This window comes from Pimephales promelas, chromosome 1 (genome assembly GCF_988280905.1).
Source record: "Pimephales promelas chromosome 1, fPimPro1.hap1.1, whole genome shotgun sequence".
NCBI lineage: Eukaryota > Metazoa > Chordata > Actinopteri > Cypriniformes > Leuciscidae > Pimephales > Pimephales promelas.
Window position 1 is genome coordinate 45,876,769 of NC_142769.1, and position 19,519 is coordinate 45,896,287.

The 19,519-nt window shown below is 38.9% G+C and overlaps 1 protein-coding gene across 6 annotated transcripts in view; it reads right to left on the bottom strand.

Moving 5' to 3' along the window:
* mllt3 (MLLT3 super elongation complex subunit) overlaps positions 1–19,519 on the bottom strand; it is a 67,155-nt gene that overhangs the window by 12,865 nt on the left and 34,771 nt on the right. For 5 of the 6 annotated variants that reach the window (XR_016168343.1, XM_039658461.2, XM_039658460.2 and 2 more), the window contains exons 3-7: positions 14,572–14,654; positions 14,291–14,434; positions 11,263–11,301; positions 10,521–10,649; positions 6,733–7,311 (exon numbers count right to left, since the gene is read on the bottom strand). Coding sequence is in view for 5 of the 6 variants with exons in the window: in XM_039658461.2 (XP_039514395.1) it covers positions 6,733–7,311; positions 10,521–10,649; positions 11,263–11,301; positions 14,291–14,434; positions 14,572–14,654 (974 nt within the window). In the remaining variant the exon portion in view is untranslated. The remainder of the gene's footprint in view (positions 1–6,732; positions 7,312–10,520; positions 10,650–11,262; positions 11,302–14,290; positions 14,435–14,571; positions 14,655–19,519) is intronic. The other variant, XM_089130294.1, reaches the window with a different exon arrangement.

A 19,519-nucleotide genomic window follows, 5' to 3' on the forward strand; every position in this document is an offset into this window, starting at 1 on the left:
AGACACTTGTAAAAGCTCCACGAAGAAGCCCTGCACCCCTTAGACAATAAAACTGATGTCATCACTCATTGCGGAACGGCTCGTAGATCTTTAAGTATGAAGATCATCTGGAGTGTTTGGGTTCAAACTCCCCGAGAACATGGAGAGAAATACAGGGCCTTGCTGTCACCCAAACTTGAGTAATGGCTGTGCAGTAAAATGCTACATTACTTTCTTTTCCAGAGCTAATGAAAAAAAGCAACTTCCATCAACATGGACATGGTTTGCGGTGACATGCAGGGGAACCAAACTAAACCAGTCAAGCTCCGAACACACACACACGACACGACTAAATGATTAAACAAGGAAATGTCTGTTAAATTGGTGTTACAAGAATAAATGCTCCGCTTAACACGTCCGCACGTGCATATATTTAGTTGTCGTCAAACATTTTTCTGAATTATGATCGCCAAAATAATCCCTTTTAACAAATTAAATAAATGTCAAGATGCTCATAACAACTCAAAAAGTATGTATTTACACAATAAACCCAGACAAAACGAAAGACTCACAAGCTTCAAGAGTTTAGCACACAAAGCAGGTGGTCACTAGCAGCACCACACAGCTGGTCTGTGGCTTTACGACCATCGCCTCTGCTGTGGGGCCATAAATCGAGCAGTGGCTCTGAAGCTGGCAACTGCTCCGCTTTAAGACTATTGTCCCATTCCCTTCAAGCCTGTGAAGCTCTTCGCTTGCGGAGGACGTCACATAAACAGATTTTAGGATTGTGTTACAGCCACTCCCACCAGTCTTTTACTCTGGTGGCGCCGCTACATGACAACATGCGATTTGGATTAGGCCGATGGCTGCAACACTTATCTTCCTTTAACCTGTACTTTAGGTTTTGTTAAGAAATGTTAGTATTCAACATTTCAATTTAGCTTTATTTTTGTATATAGATATATTAGGGGTGTAACGGTACACAAAACTGACGGTTCGGTACACACCTCGATCTTGAAATCATGGTTCAGTTCGGTACAGCAGCGGGGAGAAAACAAACCCCTTAATGCCTGAATTTATATTAGCCTGGTTCTACCAGACTCTCGTACATACATTTCATTTGTACAGAGAGTCTGGCCTCCCTCAATTGAGAAACGTTTCCTTCCTTGTAGGCGGGTTCACTATTAAAGTTCAAATCTATTGGATCTGCCCAGAGTCACTCACGATCTGCCATAGCCAATCGCTAATGTGTGGTCGTGAGTGACGTATGTCATGCGCCGAAACGGCTGGAAACAACCATAGACAGTAAAAGAAACAACAAGTCCGAACTCCGAATGATCAGAGGATTAAATTTACAATAGGATTTCAGTCAACGAGAGCTGCAGGTTTTGTTTAATCTAGGAACAATTATTAATTCGAAATGTATATTTGACATGAAGGACAGTGATTATTCAGTCAATGCTGTAAGTTACAGTGAATGATCAGTCTGTCTGCAGATGTGTAATAAACAACAATTTTTCATATTACGTATTTTTGTTTCTTAATTACCTTAATTATGGTCTTCAAAGTATGTGTTTGTACATTTTTATATGGCATTTAGTTGTTTTTTTTTATTAAAACAAATTAACCATTGACATCTAAAACTGAAAATCAAATATAGTCTCCAAAGTATGGGTTTTCAAATTTTTATTTATGACAATTTTTTTTTTTAAATCACAACCAATTTGTATGATTTACAACATGTAAAACTGACACACCAACCTCCTGTACGAGTGCACAAAGGGGCTCAAAATGTTCTATTCATCACAAGAATCAGTAAATTTACTGTTGGGAATCTGAGCGACTGACATGACTCCTGAGCGGATCTTCAACAATAGTTTAGCAGCCAGGACTCGGGGCTTCCGAACACCGCGAACACCAGGCTAAAGTCCAAAATGTCACGGTCATTGTGCACGAGCTGCCCAGCACAAACTTCCAACCTTTCTGCCTCCTTCACTTGGTCCTCCGTTGTGCAACAAGAGGTGAGACGACAACAATCCGGCTTTAAATTCTGTATATTCGGCAGTTTCTTTTCCAACAACGGACCGAATAGCTTTTCTCACGTCTTTCTCCGCTGCCATTACTGCACTCAAACTGACGCACTACATCAACGTCATCGTTCTCAGCCACTCCCTCTATTCGCTGATTGGTCCTACAAAAAATTGATTTCTGGAAACCTAAGGATATGGAGCGGTCCCAGACGCAGTACTGAAGGAAAATGAAATTGAGCGGAAGTGCGTAGGCGGGCGAAGCCAGGCTAAATTTATATAGCTGTATATAAAAAAAATGTTTATGTGTGTTTTTGCCTTTAAGTAGATGGTAAATAACGTTGAGATTATCAATTTCACTTTTGCACAACAAATAAATCGAAATTTTAGTATGTTGCAAATCTGCAACAGCGGGCATAATGGTCAATTTGGTATGTTGCAAATGTTCCTGACCGGAGTAATCCTCGTGCGTAAACAGGAAATAAGTCCGTCACTTTGCAGTCCCACTAGAAACAAGTGCTTGTCGAAGGTCCTAGGTCCGTAGCGAATACAACCGGCATTGGGGGAATGCAGACGGTTGACTGAGTCAAACGGTTTGTCGCATATTTGTGACAGTGGGCGTTAAGGGGCTAAATATAAACTTGCTTTTTTATTACAACACTGTGGTATACTAAACAAATTGTCTCTGTCTTTAATGCCTGGTTCAGATTACACGATTTTAGCCCGATTTTGGCACGATCCGTTTGACGTAGGGTGTTGTGGGGATTCGTAAACGACAACGGGCGCCGACAACGGACGCAAGATTCGATCGTATCATCTCGTATAGTGTGTCATAGTTGGCGACAACCTACGTCGCGTCTGTGATGCTTCATGACATCACGACAAAAAGACTAGCATGTTTCATTTTTTTAACGGTCGTCCACGACGGTCCCGTCACATATGAGGTTGACCAATGGCGCTTTTCCACTGCATAGTACGGTACGGTTCGGTCCAGTACGCTTCGACTCGGCGCGGAACAGTTCGGATCGCTTTTCGTTTCCACCGCAGTAGTACCCCTTCAAAGTGTGTGGGACTGATCGTTATTTGCGCACGCCTCTACTGCCATGACATCATCTTAAAAGCGCCACATTTTCAAACCCACAACACAAGAACAAATGGAGACTATCGAGGGGATGGTGTTCCTGATTCTCGGTATGTGGTTGTTTTTAACTGCTAGACTTAAAAATGTGCTTAAAATGAGGCTGATGGCAGCAAAACAAAAATACTGCTAAAAAAAAAGTGTCTCGTGTCGCAAATCCAATGACGCTAGTAGTGACGATTCTGTCTGACCAATCAGTGATCTGCAGTGTTTCACGTCACATTTTAGTACCGGTACGGTACGCTTGGAACCTCAACAGACCAGGTACCATTTAAAGCGACCTGAAGCGAACCGTACTGTACCGTACCATGCAGTGGAAAAGCACCACAAGTGAGACGTACCGAACCGAACCGTACCGTACTATGCAGTGGAAAAGCGCCTCAATAGGAGCACAAGCTTTTCAGTATACAACTTTTAAAAAAGACAAAACGAAAGAGAGACGATGGTGCTAACGTTAAAACTAGAAGTAAAAATATATAAGAAAACAATATTTTACCTCAAGTTCTCTTTGGAGGATTGACAGCCCATACTGTCCTCTTCGAGCAGGGTTCTCAAGTCTCACGCAATGGCCGTGAGACACGCAATTCAACCAGTTCACACACTCACACGCCACACCGTGTATTTCTCACACTGAAAAGGCAATGCCGAGCAATCCAGGAACTCGCTCGCTACGATGACTGGTCAGGAAGTAACGTGTAGTCTGATGTGTCTCGTCCACGACACGACAAGATTTTACGAGCCAAAATCGCGTAATCTGACACAGTGACTATCGTGACAGACAAAAAAAAATCGTGTAATGAATTAAATTATAACTAATACTATTATTATTTCTTAAGGATAAAAAAAATCTATATAGGGAGCCCTTACTTGCACATTACTATAATATTAAAGGTTAACAACAGAGCCCAAACTATTAGCCTAAATTCAATTGCTATTTATTTTGATTTAATAATCAAGACTCTAATAACAAATGGTATGCAAACATGGAAACTACACATAAGGCAGTTTTGCATGAACCTCTAAATCGAATTATAAAATAGTTGAAATATTATTCAACATATATTAGATTAATAAAACATTACGGCATTTTTTGTTTAAATTTTAAGAAATTTTTCAAAATTTGAAAGACGACAATGTTTCTTGTCAAAAGTAACAAAAAGCAGAGCTTATCGCAGTCTTATTCGTCTACACAAGACAAAAATCTCACGGGACAAATGCGTGTACAGTCACATCTCTAATTACGATTTAATCAAATGTCAAGGAAGAAAAATGTGGTTTGTCAACCTCAACAATGGGTCAATGGAAAATGTCTGGTGTATCATGGTTTTTCGGTTTGGTTTAAATATTGTTATATAATGTATATGTAATATACATTATATATTACAGATTGACCTGTCCATTTAATCACTCTATTCTTAAAATAAAAAAGCACATGCTTTTGAGTTAAAATTAATGTCTAAAACTGGTTGAAACGTATAACAACTAAACGGCATTTGTATAATATAAGTTCCGAAATTTCCGAAAAACTACCATATTTACTATACTTTACTATTTAACTGTGGTAAAACCCATGGAAATGTTTGATAAGAAATGTATTAAAGTAGGTAAATCAGTTATTTGATTTGAATCAGTAGGATATGAAGCAAAATGGGAAACTTACTAGGAACTAACAAGAGATGCACTGACAGGAAAAATTAGCTAAATTATCCATCAAACTGTCCATTTAGTAAATCAGTGTCTTGATCATTATTCACTAATGTTTGTTACAGGCTTAGAAAAGGGTCTAGGAAAAAAAAAGCAAAGGCAATTACAACTTCCTCAAGCAAAACGCTCCTTTACTGCCTTTCTAAAGCCAGAAATAGACTGTGAATGTTAGTGCTAACGTAGATCAGGACAGGGCCAGCAGGGCCTTACAGACTTGGTGACCCAAAGAAAGCAGCACCTGGTATTCGTCAGTTGTCATAAACACTGAAGTTTCTTTCCTTCCCTCTTTTTTTAAAGAGCGAGTTTAAAGGAAAACTCTTAGCTATTCATGGTGTCCTTTCCCCATTCTCCTCGGGTATCATAAAACCATAAATCTCATCTCAGCACTCGCCTTCTAGCCAATAAACCAGCCCCCGTTTTATGAGCTGCTCTCTTGCTGAAGGTAAATGAGCCTTGCCACTGGTGACACCGCTGAAGCTTGAAACATTCTAACATAGATCTACAAGAACTACTTCATTTTTCCAGTCCAGGAAAAGTGACAAATTAAATAAAGAAGAAATTCACGGACTAGGAAATTGCCAGTTGAGCAGCACAATTTTGAAACCTCGTGTCTGGCAGCGATTTAATCTGAAACATACAATCCTCAAAACGATGAGATTAAATTGATACTACATCAGCAACCTAAACAAGCAGCTTTTGAACAACTACCAGATTTCCTTTCCTGAAAAGCCGAGAGGTCTAGCAAAGGACGGCACCCAAACCAGACAAATGGTCCCTCAGCACCAAGTTTATTAGGTCCCCTCTTGCACCAGACCACCATTATCTCTCAACCCTCTAAGAGCTTGTCTCAAACCTCTTTGTTTGATGTTTACAGAGAACCCCAAATCCCAGAAAAAGTCTCCGCTAATAGTCAACTACATTGTTCGAACACTAAAGCTCATATCAAAGACTTGGCTCTGAGATAGATTGTACTTTCCTCATCAAATCGGTCCCACAGATTTCAGTACTTGTACAATAAAATGGCCTTATGCATTGAGCTAGAACACAACATCTTAATTATTTTCAATAAATAGCCGATATTACTCATGTAAATAGTACCAAAATATTGTGCAAACTGTATTTCCATAAAGGTCACTATCAAAGGAGTAGTTCACTTTTTTTTAAAAAAATGCTGATAATTTACTCTTTCCCATGTCATCCAAGATGTCCATGTCTTTCTTTCTTCAGTCAAAGAGAAATTAAAATTTTTAATAAAAACATTCCAGGATTTTCTCCATATAATGGACTTCAATGGGAACCAAACGGTTCAAGGTCCAAAGGAGAGTTTCAGTGCAGCTTTTAAAGGGCTTTAAACGACACAAGACGATGAATAAGGGTCTTATCAAGCGAAACGATCTGTCATTTAAAAAATAAATGACAAAGTTGAAGTTTTAGAAGCTCAAATGCTCACCTTGCTCTGTTCTGTGATGTGCGTTCGTGACTCTCCTGTTCAAACTCGTTCATCAAAATGAACAAATCTTGTATTATTGCTCCTAGATAAGACCTTTATTCGTCATCTGGTGTCGTTTAAAGCCCCTTGAAGCTGCACTGAAACTGTCATTTGGATTTTGGACCTTGAACCGTTTGGTTCCCAATGAAGTCCAATATATGGAGGAAAATCTTGGAATGTTTTCATCAAAAACCTTAATTTCTTTTCGACTGAAGAAAGAAAGACGTGGACATCTTGGATGACATGGGGGTGAGTAAATTATCAGCAAAAGTTCTTTTTAAAAGTGAACTACTCCTTTAACCTCACCAAATGTTTGTAGACATCAACTAGGTAAAAAATGAGGGACTAATTTTCATATTGTTGTGTTCAAGTGTTATGATTGGAAATTCACTTACGTCTGATCTCGTGAACATGTTGTTGTCCATGTCCGAGTCATGCGGGTCCAACACATCCTGGAAGGGCGGTAACGCTGGTGGTTTTCTCTTCTCAGAAAGTTCACTGTTTTGTAACCTACTATGCCGGATTTGCGGCTTGTCTTTCAAAACTTTTTTATCCGAATGAGGGTGCTGTAGCAAAGTGGGACACGCTTGCTGCTTTTGCGAGCTCTCCGAAAAACTGCTTTTCTGTTTTTTGGTAACATGGCCTTCAGTGTCCAAAACAGGCCTCCGTTTACTTTGTCCCAAGCTTGAGAAGCTAATCTCAGATGACCGCGGCTCCTTCGACGTGGTCTTGGGCTCCTTAAATCCCATTTGGGGAACCGTGCGATCTTCCTGAATTGGTTGATTCTCTTTGGGTTTTTTGGAATCTTTAGAGAGTTTTCCAGAGTCCTTGCTGAAATCTCTGAAGGCACTTTTGGACTCCTTTGAGTCTTTGGAAGGCTTGTCCTTATGGTCCTTAGACGGTTTGTGGAGCTTGAGGGAGCTGCTGCTAATATTGTTTGTTGTTGTAAGAGCACTGGTGCTTTTGGACCCGTCCTATAACGAGAATATGACAATATTAGGAAAGATAGAGCCAATTACTTTAAAGTTTAAGATTAATTCATTATTTAGGCATCGTATCCAAAGAGATAACCATTAAAGCAGCACTATGTAGAATTTCCGTGTTTGTCAAACTGTGACCCCTAGAGTCGATGTGGAGTACTTGTACTGTCGTAAATAGCAAAGTTGGGGAGACGCCCAACATTCAACCCGAAAATAGTCATATAACCATTGCAATAACTCTGAAGCTATTCAGTTAAGGTAAAAAAACTGCATAGTGCTGCTTTAAAAAATGGTGATAACTTTGTACAGTGATGGTCTAATAGTAGGCCTATTTTAATATACACTATGGTTCAAAAGTTTGAAATCAGAACGATTTTTATGACATCTATTCAGCTGAACTTTCTTGAATTGAAAATGATTCTGTTTGCGTCATTGAATCATTATTTACTTGTATATCCCTATAAAGTGGCTTTGAAAACATATGTATTGTATAAAGCACTGTATGCTGTAAATTAAGGTGACTTGACTTTCTATTTATTAACAAATCCTGAAAAAAGCACAATCGTTTTCAACATGACAATAAGCAGCAATGTAGTAAGGCTGCAAAAAAAAATCCAGCTTTGCATCACAGGAATACATTACATTTTAAAATACAATTTAAATCAAAAACCGATATTTTAAATTGTAACAATATTCCCCAGTATTACTGCTTTTACTGTATTTTTGTCAAATAAATGCAGCCTTGCTGAGCATAAGAGACTTCTTTCAAAAACATTAAAATGTCAAACTAACCACAAACTTTGAACAGTAGTGTATATCATAATTCTTTAATAATGTGCCATGGTATTTACATGGTAAAAAAAAACAATGTACTTTTGTTAGTGAAATGAAGAACAATACATTAACAACTGCTATAGATATTCAAATACTGAACTTTCCAACCATTAAAAAGCGACAAATAATGTGTGTGCTCAAGCAAACAATCAAACCCATATGTGATGTGAAACATTTCCATAAACAATTGTTCAGCATGATCCGGAAAATAATACCACTGGGGGAAGGGCAAACTCAGAGCTATCTGGGACGCAACAACAAGCCTTTCGTTGACTTTAAAGACAGGGTTATCCTATCTTCAAGATAACTAGCTCCTGTCAATAAGTCATTGATGCAGTTAAGTCGTTAAGCGGTCTAGACAGAAAGGGAGTTCAAACCTGCCTAGACATCTTGTATTTTGTTATATCTGCTAAAGCTTTTACGAGAAATGGACAAAACCTTTTCCTCCCATTTGTTGCAAACACATTGAAACTGGCTTCTAAAAGACAGCAATGTTCAGGTCAAAAGTTTAATCAGTTATAATGGACATGATACAGTACATTTTGGCAGCAAACAAGGAGATAGAAACCTCTATTCTCTATGTTTAAAATCTGAATCATGATTATGAAAATAACTATGGTCATTATTCTTAGTGCTATTAGAGCTTAGTGCCAAAACGCTTGCAATATTTCTTCAAGAAAACTCATCATGGTTGACTTTTCAGGTAACCATTATGGTTGGCAATCAATCAACCTTCAAAAAAAATCTTCAAGCATAACATCCAATTAAGTGGAGGAAGTGGAGAAGGACAACAAAGCGCAGATTGCCGTTTTTGTTTTTGCTAAAGTGACCGGTGTAGTAGTGCAGAGGAGGTTGGCTGCGAACGACCCCTGATCTGTCAGTAATCCATCACACGCAACGGCCTGTTTGGATTGGGAACTGTTTCCATGTGCTCCGGGGACTCTTGTAACTTCACTGTAAGAGCTGGCGTACAATACAAGACGCTTAGCGGCTAAGTGATATTGCACAGGAGACTAAAAATAAACCTAAATCAAACAAACATGGAGGTATAGTCGAGCAAGATTTACTAGCATTACGTCTAATTTGGTTTAATAGATGCGAAGGCTGCAGCACCTACAGTTTTACATTAGTTTTCCTTCATTAAAGGGGTCATATAATGCCATTTTTGTACAAGTTAATATGAATGTTTAGGGTCTAAATGAAAACGTTGTAATATACTTTTATTAAAAATTCTCATTCGTATTTACTAAACTAATTTTACCTGGTCAAAATCAGCTCTGTTTTCAGCACACCGTTTCAGTGCATATGCCTTTAAATAATAAACCCCGCCCCTGTGTTTTGCCGCGTCAGAGAATGTCTAATTGAAGAGAATTGGCACTGGCTGGTTACTTCCGGGTTCTGGACTGGCTGCAGTAACGCGTCTCTGTCAATGCGGGGGCGCTCGCGGTCGAGTGCAGAATGAATGGGAGTCAATGGGGTTTCACCCCCAGAAATCCACTTTGCTCAGGATGTAATTTTTTGTCAAGTAATTTGAAAGTTGCATTCAAAAGGGAGGGCTAAAAAAATACACTCAGCTGAAAATTGCATTTTTAAGTTCACTTATCTGTTCAAAAATGTGATGACGTCACACAATAGCAATATGCTAGCATGTTCCAGCCAACAACAGCCTAACCTGTAAGAAATCAAAAGGACATACTCGTTCATTCAACTTTTTGGCCTATAATCTATATTGAACTTGCGGAATCAACAATAAAATCTATTTTGATTTAACGACAAGCAGGTGAAAGAGACACATTTAGCCGTTTAGCCCCATAGACTCCCATTCATTATGCACTCGCCCGCGATCACCTCCAGTGGAATTCTAATGGAACTGCAACCAAGGTGATCCACAATGGGGCTAATAGGAAGTGCCAAGGCTCTCCGTTAGACAGGCTCTGGCCGCGTTTAGACACAGCGCACGTGGAGTGTTGCCTTGACAACAGTCGAAGAGATATTTTGGAGAGAGAATGGCAACGGGAGTTTCTGAAGACACATCAGTGCAATCGTATCAGTTTGAACTGGAGTCGGACCCGGAACATAAAATAAAGCATTACCTAAGACAGTTTTTCGCACATGCGGAACGCTATTGTAACGGGACACCTTGCAAGTTCGTTTACGTCATCGGAATGTCAGCATGTGCTTTCTCAGCAGCCAAGAAATGCTCGACTTAAGCCAAGTTTCACATCTCTAAAATCCTTGGATTTAAATTGCCCCTAACGTCTTTCAACTTGCCAAATATGCAGGATTAGGCAGGAATCCTTGGAGAAACTGGGAGTCATGCGAAGTGTTCTCAAGAGTTCAGACGCTCAAACTTGGAGATCCACACTCACCTTAGACCCTGGGAAAGACTTGCTCTTTTTCGCATCAGAGAAGGTCAATGTTAATGAGCTGCTGGGTAATGTGGGCAGCTTTAGATGCTGCCCGAACAGAGAAGTGGAGCCCTCCTGCATTACCATTACCTAAGAGATGAAAGAAATACATACTTTTATTCAGCAAGGATGAATCAGTAGTGATCAAAGCTGACAGTAAAAGATTGCTATTTCAATAGATCTCTACAAAAGATTTATAATGCTGTTCTTTTGAGCTTTCTACTCAACAAAGAATTCGGAAAAATAATGCATCACGGTTTCCACTAAAAAGATTAAGGCGCACAAATGTTTTCAACATTGATAAGCATAATAGAACGATTTCTGAAGGGTCATGAGACACCGAAGACTGGAGGAATGATGTTGAAAAAAGAAAGTAGTTATTGTAGTGATATTTACAAATGGAATTGTAATACTTTCGAATGTTAGTGTATGCTACTGTACAATCAGTTATTTGTGTTACACTGACACTGTTTCATTGTACATTCACTATATATCTGTTTTCATATCCTTGCAACATTGGGCAAGATAGGGGAAAACATTTTTACAAAATAAATACAAAAAAGCTTTTTTATCCAAATGGAGAAAAAAAATAAAAATAAAAAAAATCAAGATATATATTATATATTGCCATTTAGCCAAAAAGAGAGAGAGAGATGTTATTTTAAACGCATTGAAACGTTTAAAAAATGGAGTTTGTCCTTACTTTAGAGTCCTCTGAAGATCTTTTGTGAGGATCCCGTTGCTGTAAAGGACAAAGTACAGATATCACAGTCTGAAAAAATGGACTATGAATCAACACACACCACCAAAGGCAAACAAACACTCTCTAACGCACATTTTGGCAAGAAGCACTCTGTTTACTCCAAGCCTGATGTAATGACGAAATGCCTTTCAACAGCCAAAACAATCAGGTAAATTGGAAAGGACCTTTCTCAGTCACCACCTTGCTAAATTGATATTGCTCTCTTAATTAAAACAACTTCCCGCGCAACTGCCTTTTGCCAATAAACACTTTCGATTCCTGCCGTGCTTCATCTGCAACCCAGACAAGCACCAGAGATGTTGTCATACCCCTAAGTCGTAAAACCATTGAATTACTGGAATGAGTCAAGAGGAGGCGAACTAAAACTACAAAGAGGGCCCTCTCTCTTTAAGGGTAAAAGCGTCCCAGTTCATGGCTAATCCACACTAATGTGCTTTCGAATGCTGGTGGAACTTCAAAATGTGTCCAAGATCAACAAAACGAAACAATATAAGCCAGTTGATTCATAAAATGCATGTGGATCCCTCTGGAAGGGGCCCAAAGATAGCTCAAGTTTCCTGTAGTGATAGATGGTCGTGTCACGACTAGCCCAATCAAATCTTGTAAAGTTACTTATTGTCTTGGTTGATGGGAACAGTAATTCCATTAGGACTGATTGCCTGACATGGGCCTTCTCTGAAAGATGGTTTTGCTAGCGCTAGCACAGACAAGCAGCAAGGTATATCCTTGTATTTTTCACCTGTGAACAGAGTGCACGTATTTTAAAACCACATGGGGCTAACTAGTCAATCCCTCTGCAATGAACACCAGTACTCAAACTCTGGAATAGACTTTCTAGCCTTGTTCGGGAAGCAGACACACTCAGTCAGTTTAAATCTAGACTAAAAACACAACTGGCATACACATAACACATTAGCCGCGTTTCCACCGCAGGAACTTTCCCCAGGAACTAGGAGCTTTGGGGTGGTACTCGGTGTGTTTACACCGCAGGAACGAGGGTCTAAATGAAGTTCCGGGTAAAAATTTCCCCCCAGAGAAAGTCCCTGCTGGCGAGGTAGTACTTTTTCAGAGTTCGGGAACTTTCGGGGTGGGACTTGTGCGCTGAACATGCTGATTGGCTGATTAGCGCGCGTTCGTCCCATACATCGCACGGTCAATGTCCACTATAGCTGCTAACAAACGTCTACTTTTATATCTAGCATTACGAGCTTTCTGAATACGCTTTGGGTGCTCGTCTCTTTTCTGCCGTTTTGTTAATTACCTCATTACTAATCCAATCGCACACAAAAGCAGCACAGCTTGAATCTCCTCCATATAAAACTCAAAACGCACTCAAAACAAACGCACAGACTGGGAAGAGCAGTCGCACACAGTTCAACGTCACTACATAATCTTCCCGCCCCGGACCGATAGTTTAGTCCGTGGTGTAAACGCAGTAAGCAAGCGCTTCCTTTTACAGTACAGTACTTACAGTCTACTTACCTAGAAAGTACTGGCTAAGGCCCCGTCCACACTATTGCGTTTTCGTTAAAAACTGAAAATTAAAACGAATACGGACGGATCTCCGCCCACACCAGCGTTTTATCTGTGTATTAGAAATGATCTCCGTCCACATTAAAACGACTGAAAACGCGGATCACGTGACCATTCATCAACACTGGGAATGCGCGTGCCGGTGTAAACAGTGATTGACGAATCAGGGAAGGATACATCATGACTAAAAACACCCAATCATGGAGCCAAGCGTGGGCCTCTGCGTCAGCGTTTCTGAAGTCCTACGTTTTGTCTCGTCCATACTAAAAACGGAAAACGCAAAACGGAGCTGCAGCGTTTCTAAACTTCTCCGTTTTAGGTCTTCGTTTTTCCCGTTTTAGTCTGGACGGGAGGTGCAAACGTAGCAAAAGGTCTCAGTTTTTAAACGAAAACGCAGTAGTGTGGGCGGGGCCTAATATAAGGTAAGTACATGGAACAGGGGTAGGTTTAGGGGTATGTTCAGGGTTAGTACTAGTTATTACCCAGTAATTGTAGTTACTAATATAAGTACATAGTATTTACATGGGTAACTGGACTGTAAAAGGAAGCGTTACCAAAAGTTCCTGGTAATTGCGGCGGAAACGCGGCTATCATCAATTTCTATTATTCAAATCATTTAAATGATTGTTAGGCTGCATAAATTAGGTCAACCAGAACCGGAACAATTCTTATGACAGTCTGGTTTCTCCGAAAGTTTTTTGTTCTCTACTCCTTCCCCTGATGAAGTCTGGGTTCCTTGCCACTGTTGCCTCAGGTTTGCTTAGTTGGGGACACTTAATATTCAACAACAATATTATTGATTTGACTGCACTGGAGCTGCTGTATGAGAACTGAACTAAGCTGGGTGACGACATCATTTTTTGCAGAACTGCTTAATAGATGAAATGACCCAATTTAAAGGAGCTGTAAGTAAGAAATGTATTTCAAACAATCATAAAATGGCCCTGATATTTCACTAGACATTAAGAAACCATGTTCATTTCAAATTTATAAATCACTGACAACAGTAGTCCGGCCAGGATATTGTGATTTAAAGAGTGAAGTCCCAGCCCTCAACTGATGTTGATGTTGTCATGTTGTGTTTTGGCACCGCTCTACAGTAATTTGAAAGTGATTGCAGTACCAGTTTTGGCCACAATCTTACATATGGCTCCTTTAATAATTGATGATCTTTACCAGAGAACGGAATCAACACAGCTGAACAAAAGCCGAAACACATTATTTTCCTGTTTATCACTGTAAAACTGCTTTGAAACAATCTCTATTGTATAAAGCGCTGTATAAATAAAGGTGACTAGACCTTTTGAGATTTAAAAGAGATTCCAACTCAACTAATGAATTCAAAGTAATAGCGAACGGTTACAAATTCCAAATATTTTCTCAACCATCTTTGAGATGTAACATAAGCTCAGTAACATAAGCTCAGCACACGTACCCCTCCGGCCTTGAGCAGCTTCCTGCGAAACTCTTCAGTAGGGTTGTTGAACGTGAGCTTTTCACACCGGAGATGATTGACAGGTGGGTGGCCCTCCAAGTGCAGGAACAAATCGTAGTCAAAACGCACTTTTTTTGGTTCTTCCTGGTGAAAAGTGATTAAAACATTACCCAATGTGTACATAGTCACAATGCTGTCTGAATTGGATTAAATGTATGCAACAAATCAAATACGCTTGTTTATAATGGATAATAATTACAGGTTTGCTCAAAACACAGTACCTTATTTTTAAAGTAAACTTCAATAGGCAAGATAAATCCAGCGTATCCAGACTCTTCAACTTTATATGGTGGATCCTTGCACACTGCAAAAGAAAGAAAGAGACCGTTAGTTTCATTTTAGCATGAAAATCACCAATACTTTAAGTATCAATGGACAAATAGGTGTGGTGTATTATGAATATAACCATGGCGTTGGGTACAACACCATAAGTTGCAACCCCTTTAGTCGTAATATAGCTTGAGTGCATTATGCAAAAGTGGGTTTTACATAAAAATAAAATGTACACAAATTGTATTTCGACAGCAAGTTTTATTAAGCAAATACATTCAAAGAAAATAATAAAATTTACTTGAGGATCATAAAACCTAATTACACATTTTATTTGTTATGTTAACAGTTAGTTGCACATCACTGAAAACAACAAAGGCACTCATTATGTTTATTACAAAACGAAGCCGTTTAATGTTTCGGGCCATTTCGTGATGGCGCAGTGGATAAGACACATGCCTTTGGTGTGAGACACCACTGTGAGACACCAATGTGTCCCTGAGCAAGACACTTAACCCCTAGCTGCTCCAGAGGCGTGCGACCTCTGACATATTGCAAGTCGCTTTGGATAAAAAGCGTCAGCTAAATGAATAAATGTAAATGTCATGAAAAGTGAGGTATATGCGTTAATTTGAAGTGGTGATTGGCTCCCGTGGCTGGAGAGTACTTTCCATGTCATCAGTTTCTGAGCTATTCTCCACATTAATCATGAGAATAAACACTTCTAATCGAATCACTGCGCTGTATTACGCACGAGATCTCATCACAGCAGAGAATTCAAAAGACCTGTTCAGCTTTGTGTTCGGACACGTGTCGCATGTTTTCCAAGTACAGTAAAGCAAGTGTGTTGTTTGCTTTTTCCCCATGAAGCGGTCAGAGCAGTCAAATTTTTCATTTTCAACACATTAAATATTTGACTAATACTTAAGTACCAACATGAGAGCTGCTGCTGCGATGAGTTTAACACTCGCAGCGCAGATCACAGTTCATATCTAGACCGGAGCAAGCATGTTTCAAGTTATGGACATATTCAAGTTGTGCTCAAAACATGAACCAGCACTGTGTATGTGCATATTTCATCCTTGTCGTCTTCTTCTTCAAAAAAATTATATATATACATAAAAAAATGTAGCAACATCTGGTTATGAACACAATGGCACAAATAATTCTAATACACAATGATGTAGACCAGAAATTCAAAGTAAAAACTGATGATGTGATTTGTCCAGAGATTGAGATTGCTTGTAAAAGTAATGAATATATCATTAGACATTTTAAATGTTCTTCCTCATTTTTCATATAGACCAGTAGCTCTAATGTGGATTTGATGTGTTTATGATAGTAATTAGTATTCTCTAATGATGAGAATTTTGTGCGTTTGTTGTTATAGTTATATTTTTTATAACTGGTGCTCCCTTGTTGTTGTTTTTTCTGCTAATTCTTTAATATTCTTTGTCTGGTTGAGTATGCTGTAGTAGGTCTGTGTTTAATTGGTTGTTCCACCCTAAACACTCCCACTTTTCCACAGCTTTAAATGCACATTTCTTGAGATAAATCTTGAGGTGTGAAAGCGATGGAAGGTTACAAACTCAAATCAAGCATTGTTATAATTTAAGCAACATTATATGAGTCAATTAGGCATGTGTTTCCTGCTAGTGAAATATGAGATTATATTCCTCAAGCCCTGGTGTGAATGAGCATCACTGGAGGAACAGTTTATATTATATATATATATATATATATATGCTTATATTGTTTAGACACACAAAGTAAGTCTCTTGAGCTCATCAAGGCTGCATTTGATCTAAAATACAGTAAAAACAGTAAAAATGCTGCCATTTGGGCTGCCATTAAGTCCAGTCTTCAATGTCACATGATCCATCAGAAATAAAAATATATAGCCCATACATAAATCAACATTAAACTAATTTTCCGTATACACAATGAACCCTTTGTGAACATTAAATGTCATTGCCAAGTAAAAATATATGGTGAAAAGTTGCAATAAACGCCACATCGCCACCATGTCTCAGGGAGGCGTGCCAAAAAGGTTCATTGCCTCTCGAGGGAACTTATTAGTGTTTAGACGAGCAGTTTAAATGACCTGGGAACGTGTGTGACATCTTCCCTGATTAACTGCATTATTTATATGTCTTTATGGCCAACTCCTTTGAGCAATGCGCTTCAATCTTGTTATATTTAAATGTTATGGCCTTCATCGAGAGACACTACTTCTGCTCCAAAGCACATTTAGTTTTGCTTACACAAATCATTCATCATCATCATCATTTCACCAAACCTCTGTAGTGAATACATTTTCTGTCAACTCTTGTTTTACACACACACACACACACTTGAAGGTACAAAAGAAAAAAAAAAACATCAGGCTTGGTCCCAATTAGACATTTCAGGATAAACACCCAGTTTAGGTCAGGTGACGTCCCATGGGAACACTTGTTTGTCTCGTTCCCCAAATCCCAAAAGAGCTACTTAACAGCATCGCCAATTAGTCAACATGAACTGTTGAGCGGTAATGGATACAAGGACACCTGCAGACAACGTGAAATAAAAAGAGGAACTAGTTCTTTCCTTGCGCCTCTTAATATAATGAACTGCACTCAAAATGATGTCAAATTAAGTCATTATTAAAATAAACTGCCTCACAAATCAGTTTTTGTTTGATAATTAACCCCAAACTCTCAAATGGTGCTGATTATGTTCTCAAAAAAAAAAAATGCAATTTTAGGCAGCAAAGATACGTTTTTACATACTGTACTTAAAAAAAGATTTCAAAAATATGATTGGTACTACATGCAGATCCTGACTTAAAACGTAGCCTTGAGGTCTTTTCCGATGAACCGACACAGAACTCGTTCAAACAGGCGGTGGAAAAACTCAAGATGCTCTCGAAGGAGACTGACAAAGCTCAACATCAATCGGCATGCTAAGGTTGTAGTAGCAACTGAGCCCCTTCCCCCCTCAGGCTAGACCATGACTGACCTCGAGCCTAAGGTCGCCGGATCCCAAAACAGCATCCGTTAAACAAATATTACAGAGATTTATTGCCGTGTCGGGTCACGTTTAGTTATCGTACCTTGAAAGGGCCTGTTTAGTATGGCTTCTTTGTAAGATGCTTTCTCTCCTGTTTGTGGGATTTCTTAGCTATTCAAAACACTTTAACAAGCATAACTCTCCAAACTCAAGTGGTATATGCTCTTGCTGGAGGCTTCTGTTTTTTGTTTGTTGCAGTTACTCAGGCCCCGTCCACACTACTGCGTTTTCGTTTTAAAAACGGAGACCTTTTGCTACGTTTGCACCTCCCGTCCACACTAAAACGGGAAAAACGAAGACCTAAAACGGACAAGTTTAGAAACGCTGCATCTGCGTTTTGTGTTTTGAATCTCCGGAGGGCGTTTTAGTGTGGACGAGACAAAACGGAGGAGTTTACAAACGATGACGCAGAGGCTCACGCTCGGCTCTATGATTGGGTGTCATCAGTCATGACGTATCTTTCCCTGATTCGCCAACCACTGTTTACACCGGCGCGCGCATGCCCAGTGTTGGTGAATGGTCACGTGATCCACGTTTTCAGTCGTTTTAGTGTGGACGGAGATAAATTCTAATACGCAGGTAAAACGCTAGTGTGGACGGAAATCGTTTTCGTTTTAATTCTCCGTTTTTAAACGAAAACGCAGTAGTGTGGACGGGGCCTCAGACAGGCACACTTACAGTATTTTGGAGATTTAGCATGTAATTCTTTCTTAGGACAAGTGTATAATTTTTTAATCATTTAGTGTCACCTCTGAAAGTCGATGTTGTGCTTTCCAAACACTGCCCCATTGTGTGGTAGGCCAAAACTTGGACACGAGTTTGTATTTTAGCACATCCGTGTCCATCGTCCTGCACTGTAAAAAATATTTTCAAGATTTGTTATCACAACATATTTTCTTTTGTCAAATCAACTTTATAATAATTTATTTAGTTGAGATAACTTATTATTTTGAGTTTCTGATGGTTAAATTAACCTACTTCATTGTATTAACTCACTTTTTCCAGTTCAATCAACTTAAAACTAAGGCAACCCAGGTTACTTACTTTAAGTTAAACCAACAATATTTTTTTGCAGTGTAGTAATCACAACATTTTTTCTTTTGTCAAATCAACTTAAATAATTTATTTAGTTCAGATAACATATAATTTTGAGTTTCTGATGGTTAAATTAATCTCCTTCATTGTATTAACTCACTTTTTCCAGTTCAATGAACTTAAAATTAACCAGGTTACTTACTTTTTTAAGTTAAACCATCATTATTTTTTTTACAGTGTAAAGTCAACAGGTTTTTTGAACGGGCTTTTTTATTAATCACTGTATAGTTAATTCTTATTAAACTGAAGAGCAGTGAAAGATTTTTTGTTGTTTGATTAACCTTAACGGACGACAGCAGGTTTATGTGTTTTTGTCGGAGGAACCAGTGTGATGCTGACTTCTGGGTTGGCCTACAAAAAACGTCAGTACAGCACTCTAAAAATCAACTTCTAGCTCAACCAATGGCGTGAGCTTGGAGTGCCGCTTGGCATTAAGGTGATTGGCTCATAAAAATTTCTGGGGGAAAAAAAAAAAAAGTTGGCTAGTCTTGCAAAACTGCATGTCATGGGCTAAAATATCACACACACGCCCTTACTCCGGCAATAAATCACACAGCGGAGCTAACAATGAACAAAATGTAAATTACCCAGGACCATTTTTATTATTTATTATGATTAGAAATAGGCTAAGCTGAAAATTTCCATTTGACATAAAAGGCCATGGAAAGTTGACATGACATGCATTGTGTTGCATTTCAAAAATGAAGTAATTTTACTAATTTAATTATAATAGTTGTGCATGTAGTTTTAATG